General features: G+C 46.8%; 1 protein-coding gene across 1 annotated transcript in view; it reads left to right on the top strand.

The window, feature by feature from the left end:
• Nucleotides 1-738: 738 nt before the first annotated feature.
• Nucleotides 739-7,206, top strand: part of LOC148143305 (uncharacterized) — a 46,429-nt gene continuing 39,961 nt past the window's right edge. The window contains 1 exon segment of the mRNA XM_087975801.1: nt 739-1,596. Within this exon segment, the coding sequence (XP_087831927.1) occupies nt 1,123-1,596 (474 nt within the window). The 5' untranslated portion in view covers nt 739-1,122.

Raw genomic sequence — 7,206 nt, 5'->3', positions numbered from 1 at the left:
AAATGCATGCCATTCAGCATAATGTTGAGGCTACAGGGGTACCAAACTCCCTAGGACAGCCAGGATGGATAACAAATAGGAGAGCTGAAGTGTTATCCCCTTCAAGCCAGTAACTTCTTCAAAAATCACCAAGTTAGGTAAATGCAATGTCCCCGTCAGAAATCCCATGCTGACTCTTCCTGATCAATCCACCTCTCTCCATGTAACTACTAATTTTGACCAGAATATCTATTATTGCTTTTCCACCAAATTTAAACTGGCTGCTCTGTAAGTACTGAGATTATCTTTACAACCTTTCTTAAACAAGGCTGCAATGTTGGCAGTTTTCCATTCTTTTGGCACCTCCTCCAAGTCCACGGAAGACTGATGGCAAGTGGTCCCACAATTTCTGTCGTCCCTTCCTTCAAGATTCTTGGATATATTTCATCAAGTCCCAGTGCCTTGTCAACCTTTGTGCCAACAGCTTATCAAAGACTTATTTCATATTAATTTTGAACTCATACAGTGACAAGGTCACCTTGTTGGTTGCCTCGTAAGATCCTGATTCGGCATATTCAGGAGAATTAGTTAGAGTGGAGTGAGAACAGAGGGGGAGAGAGAGTGGGATGGTGCTTTTAATTTTGCGGAATAAGAAAAGAATATTCCGCAGAAAGTAGAATTGCTTGTTCTGAATTTCTGCCCTGGACTGATGGTAATTACTTTTGTAATCTCTTTTTACACAGTATTTGAAGATCTGAAGACAGAAGTTTCAAAATAAACAAATGAAGGCCTGAAACATTGACTCTCCTGCTGCTTGGATGTTGCCTGACCTGCCATGCTTTTCCAGCGCCACACATTTTGACTCTGACTCTCCAGCATCTGCAGTCCTCACTTTGACGTCAATGTCTCTGACAGTCACTCAGTCCATCAGGAGTGCAACAATTTTCCACTATGATTCTGTGAGAAGGCGCAAAGCTTTTTGGTTCCTGTTTCAGTACTTTTCAGCATCAGTGGGACTGGATGAGAGACCATACTGTTGCTGCGCACTGAGTGTGGAGTGTGTAACAGCTATACGGCCTGGAAGGAGGAATTTATCGGAGGGAGTGGCTGGACACGAGTTTGTGTGCAGCCAAAGCTTCGGCCATGGAGAAACCTGAAGAATCCCGCCCTGTGGAGAAACCGTGGAAGTGTGGCAACTGTGAGAAAGGCTTCCGTTTCCCATCTGCCCTGGACACTCATCGGCGCAGTCACAGTAGGGAGAGGCCGTTCTCCTGCCCCGAGTGTGGGAAGGCCTTCAGCAATTCATCCAACCTGCTGAGGCACCAGCGGGTGCACACAGGGGTGAGGCCCTTCAGCTGCCCTCATTGCGGGAAGAGATTTACCCACGCCTCCATTTTGCTGACTCGCCGTCGGATCCACATGGGGAAGAGGCCGTTCTCCTGCCCCAAGTGTTGGAAGACCTTTGGCGATTCCTCTGCCCTGCTAACCCACCAACGGATCCACATGGGAGGGAAGGCCCTACAGCTGCCCCGAGTGCGGGAAGGCCTTCAGTAAATCCTATGACCTGCTGAGTCACCGGTGGGTCCACACAGGGGAGAGGCCATTCTCCTGCCTCGAGTGCGGGAAGGCCTTCAGCAATTCCTCTGCCAGGCTGCGGCACCAGCGGGTCCTCACAGGAAAGAGGCCGTTCCCCTGTACTGTGTGTGGGAAGGCTTTCAGCAATTCCACCAACCTGCTGACCCACCAGCGGGTCCACACAGGCGAGAAGCCCTTCACCTGCTCTCAGTGTGGGAAGGGTTTCACCCGCTCCTTCAACCTGCGGAGCCACCAGCGAGTTAACGTGCCATCGCAGGGGGATTGAAGGAGCGACGGGTTGGTGGTAGTGGTGTTGGGTGGGACAGTGTGTGTGCTTTGACCTTGAGCTGTTTTGAAAAAAGAGCTACTTTTTCTACATCTTTTTGCTGGGGTGATCTGAAGCTGTAACAAAGTTGGGTCGCAATAAGGTTAGGCAGCATCTAGGGAACAGGAGACTCGACGTTTCGAGCATTAGCCCTTCTTCGGGCTAATGCCCGAAACGTCGATTCTCCTGTTCCCTAGATGCTGCCTGACCTGCTGCGCTTTTCCAGCAACACATTTCCATCTCTGATCTCCAGCATCTGCAGACCTCACTTTCTCCTCGCAATAAGGTTACCTGAACTTAACACCGGGCTCAGGCTCTCATTGAAAGCTGTGAGCTCCAAATGGTTATTGTTTTAAAGCTACTCATTTCTTTCAGTCTCCTGCACCAGGTTGCCAACGTCGTGTATCAAATGGAGCAGTGAATGACTAGCTAGTATCGTTAGAATTTGTAAATTTTTCAGGGGTGCAGGTACTGCTTTGTTTCATCAGCATTGTAAAGCTTACTGGCAGCACTGGGAGGTACCTAGTTCTTTGAAAGTTGCATCACTGGTAGACAGCACCATTGCCTTCATTGTTCACGCTGTTGAGTTTAGGAGTTGGGATATGATGTTGAGGTTGTGCAGAATGTTGGCGAGGCCACTTTTAGAGTACTGAGTACAGTTCTAGTGGCCGTGTAATAGGAAGAACTCTATTAGGGTTCGGTAAAGATTTACAAGGATGTTACCAAGACTGGGAAGTTTGAGGTATAAGGAGAGGCTGGAGCACAGGAGATTGAGGGGTGACCTCGTTGAGATTTATAAAGTCATGAGGAGTGCAGGTAAGGAAAATTGCAAAGGGCTGTTCCTTAGCTTCAGGGAGCTCAAAACTAGGGGGCATTTTATTTTTTAAGTGAAAGGAGAGAGATTTAAAAGGTAACCTGAGGGGCAACGTTTTGACAGAGTGGTTTGCATGTGGAATGAACTTGCTGAGGATGTGGTGGATGCAGGCACAGTTACAACATTTAAATGACATTTGGATGGGTACATGAATAGAAAGGTTTAGAGGGATATGGGCCAAATGCAGGCAAGTGTGCCTAGTTTAGTTTGGGAATCCTGGTCGGCATGGACGGGTTGACCGAAGGGTCTGTTTTGTGCCGTACACCTCTATGAACCAGAAGCGATCTTATTGAAACTAGTAGAATTCTGAAAGGGGCTTGACAGGACAGTTGCAGATAAAATGTTCCTTTGTGGGGGGAGTCATTGAATCCTGACAATGTGGAAGCAGGCTATTTGGCCTATCTATTCCACTCTGGCCCTCCAAAGAGCATCCCACCCAAACCCACCCCGTTACTCCGTATTTCCCATGGCTAATCCATCGTAACTTGCACATCCCTGGCAATGGGACTCTGTGTGACACCCTCTCCAGCTATGTCGAGGGCATCTTGAAACCCATTGTACAGGGAAACCCCCAGCCTCTGTCACAACACTACAGATTTCTTAGAGAAATCCAGCACCCACGGACTAGTCGAACCAGGAACATTCCTCGTCACAATGGATGTTTCAGCACTCTACACCAGCATCCCCCACAATGATGGCATCGCGGCAACAGCCTCATTACTCAACACCAATAACTGCCAATCTCCAAACACCATCCTACAACTGATCCGCTTTATCCTGTATCACAACATCTTCACCTTTGACAACCAGTTCTTCATCCAGACACATGGAACAGCCATGGGGATCAAACTTGCACTGCCATATACCAACATTTTCATGCACAAGTTCGAACAAGACTTCTTCTCTACGCAGGACCTCAGGAAGGTATTCAGCCTGGAGTCCGGTTACTCGTGGTGTGCCAAGAGGATCTGTTTTGGGACCACTGCTGTTTGTCATTTTTATAAATGACCTAGACGCAGGCATAGGTGGATGGATTAGTAAATTTGCAGACGACACTAAAGTTGGTGAAGTAGTAGATAGTGTGGAAGAATGTTACAGGTTGCAGGGAGACTTGGATAAACTGCTGAATTGGGCTGAGAGGTGGCAAATGGAGTTCAATGCAGCTGAATGTGAGGTGATGCACTTTGGGAAGAATAACAGGAAGGTAGAGTCCTGGTTCGATGGAAAGATTCTTGGTAGTGTGGATGTGCAGAGGGATCTTGGAGTCCATGTCAATAGATCCCTGAAAGTTGCCACCCAGATGAATAGTGCTGTTAAGAAGGCATACGGTGTGTTAGGTTTCATTTGTAGAGGGATTGAGTTCCGGAACTGCAATATCATGCTGCAACTATATAAAATACTGGTGCCGCCACACGTGGAATATTGTGTACAGTTCTGGTCCCCATATTTCAGGAAGGATGTGGAAGCATTGGAAAAGGTGCAGAAGAGATTTCCCAGGGTGTTGCCTGGTCTGGAGGGAAGGTCTTGTGAGGAAAGGCTGAGAGACCTGAACCTGTTCCCATTGGCAAGAGGGGATTTGATAGTGACATACAAGATGATCAGTGGATTAGATGGGGTAGACAGTGAAAGTCTTTTTCCGAGGATGATGACGTCAGCATGTACGAGGGGCGTTAGATTTAAGACAGATGTCAGAGGCAGGTTCTTTATGCAGAGAGTGGTAAGGATGTGGAATGCCTTACCTGCTAATGTAGTCAACTCAGCCACATTAGGGAGATTTAAACAATCCTTAGATAAGCACATGGATAAATTTAGGATAGTGTAGGGGGACGAGCTGAGAATAGTTCACAGGCCGGTGTAACATTGAGGGCTGAAGGGCCTGTTCTGCTCTGTATTGTTCTATGTTCTAACTAACATTATACACCAGGTACATTGACGATATTTTCTTCCTCTGGACCCATGGAGAGGAGTCACTGAAAAAGTTACACAGTGATATCAACAAGTTTTATCCCACCAAACTCATCATGGACTACTCTGTACTATCTGTCTCATTCTTGGACACATGCATCAAGGATGTGCAGCATCTCACTCTACCGCAAAGTCATGGATAACCTCATAAGCTACACTTCTCCAGCTTCCACCCAAAACATATTAAAACAGCCATCCCCACTGACCAAGCCCTATGCATACACAGGATCTGTTCCGATGAGGAGGAACGTGGTGGGCACTTGGAAATACTCAGGGATGCCCTCATAAGAACAGAGTACGATGCTGAATTCATCGACTGCCAATTCCAACATGCCGTGGTGAACCATGGAAAATGCAGGGTTATAGTTTCATAGTAATAGAAGCAGGAGTAGGCCATTTGGCCCATCCAGTCTGCTCCGCCATTCATTAAGATCATGGCTGATCTGTTCATTGTCTCAGCTCCTCCCCCTTCATTGTCCCAACTACCATGCAAAACCCATCCGACTGTGTCTTCAATATATTTAATGAAGCTGCGTCTACTGCTTACTTGAGCAGAGAATTCCATAGATTCACTATTCTCTGGGAATATTATTTCCTCCTCATCTCTGTCCTAAATCTACTTCCCCTAATCTTGAGGCCTGGTCCCATCCACCAGCAGAAATGAGTGGATAGGGTAGGGCTGCACCCCCACATACAATGAATTCCCACTTTCCACCTAAATCCCGGATGTACTCACTTAGTTGCTGTATCACAAACGAAAGAGTTTACTGGAACTTCTACTCCCAGTAAGGGTAAAGCCTCTTTGAAAACTGCTCTGAAAGTCCATTCTTCATAACCACACCTCTGCTTTCACCGAAGATGATTAGAGTCATACAGCATGGAAACAGACCCTTCAGTTCAACCCGTCCGTACCGGCCAGATATCCTAAATTAGTCTCCTAGCATTTGGACCACATCCCTCTAAACCCTTCCTAGGCTAGATGCATTTTAAATGTTGTAATTGTACCAGCCTCCTCCATTTCTTCTGGTAGTTTGTTCCATACATGTACCACCTTCTGCGTGAAAAAGTTGCCCCTCAGCTTCCTTTCCCCACTCACCTTAAACCCATGCAGCTCTTGTTCTGGACTCCCTTACCCTGTGAAAACAAAAGCTAGGCTATTCACCCTATCCATGCCCTTTATAAACTTCTAAGGTCATTTCAGCCTCCAACGCTCCAGGGAAAACACCCCTGGCCTTTTCAGCCTCTCCCTCGAGCTCAAACTCACTAACTCTGGCAATAGCCGTGCAAATCTTTTCGGAATCCTTTCAAAGTGTTACAAAATCTTTCCTATAGTAGAGAGACCAGAACTGAATGCAGTATTCCAAAAGTGACCTCCTGTACTGCCTCAACATGACCTCCCAAATCCTATACTCAATCCATTGACCAATAAAGGAAAGCACACCAAATGCTTTTTCCACTACCATCTCGACTTGTGACTCCACTTTCAAGGAACTGTGAACCGACATTTCCTGGACTCTTGGTTCAGGAACACTCCCCGGGACCTGACCATTAAGTGTATAAGTCCTGCCCCAATTTGCCTTTCCAAAATGCAACACCTCACATTTCTCTAAATTAAACTTCATCCGTCACTCCTCGGCCCATTGACCCATCCAATCAATTCTAATTATAGCGAACTCTCTTTCCTCTCTCATTCCTGAGAAGCTGAAACCTCCATACCACACACTCCCCCTCCATTTTCACTTCACCGAACCTCATCCCTGCTGTACCTCATCCTGAAGGGTCTGGATCATGCTGATGAACAGGCCCCCACTCAGGAGAGATCTAATTGAAACATGCAGAATACTGAAGACCGTGGTCAGAGTGGACATTGGGAAGATGTTTCCATTGGGGGGAGAGACTAGCACCCGATGGCACAGCCTTAGTGGGAAAACCATTCAGAATGGAGATAAGGAGAAATTTCTTCAGCCAGAGTGGTGAATCTATTGAATTCACTGCCACAGCAGGCTGTGGAAGCCAGGTCGATTATATTTAAGTTGAGATAGATAGGTTCTTGAGTAACAAGGGGATTGACAGTTACAGGGAGAAAGCAGGAGAATGGGGTTGAGAAACTTATCAATCGTGCTTGAATGGGGGACAGACCCAATGGACTGATAGGCCAAATTTATGCTCCTCTGTCTTATGGTGTCTTGCTGCCCTGGACACGGAGGGTGAGAATTGGGAGCAGAAATTTGGCCATTTGGTCTTACGAGCCTGCACCAGCATTGAACACATCACTCTCTCTCCCCCTCTGTTCTCACTCCGCTCTAATTCTCCTGAAGGTGTGGATTCAGGATCTTACAGGAGCAGAACAGCAAAAACGTCAAGTCTGACATCTCACTGAATTTTGGATAGCTTCACCTGAAAGTTAATATTTTTCACAACATTGGGATACTGCTGAGAGTGAGCAAGTCTGATTTTGGGAAGTAAAAGAAATGTCAATTCAGGGTGA

This window comes from Chiloscyllium plagiosum, unplaced genomic scaffold (genome assembly GCF_037043375.1).
Source record: "Chiloscyllium plagiosum isolate Xiang-an unplaced genomic scaffold, Cpla_swu_hap1 HiC_scaffold_27, whole genome shotgun sequence".
NCBI lineage: Eukaryota > Metazoa > Chordata > Chondrichthyes > Orectolobiformes > Hemiscylliidae > Chiloscyllium > Chiloscyllium plagiosum.
Note: the sequence above shows the minus strand (reverse complement) of the source record. Positions and strands in the feature narration are given on the sequence as shown.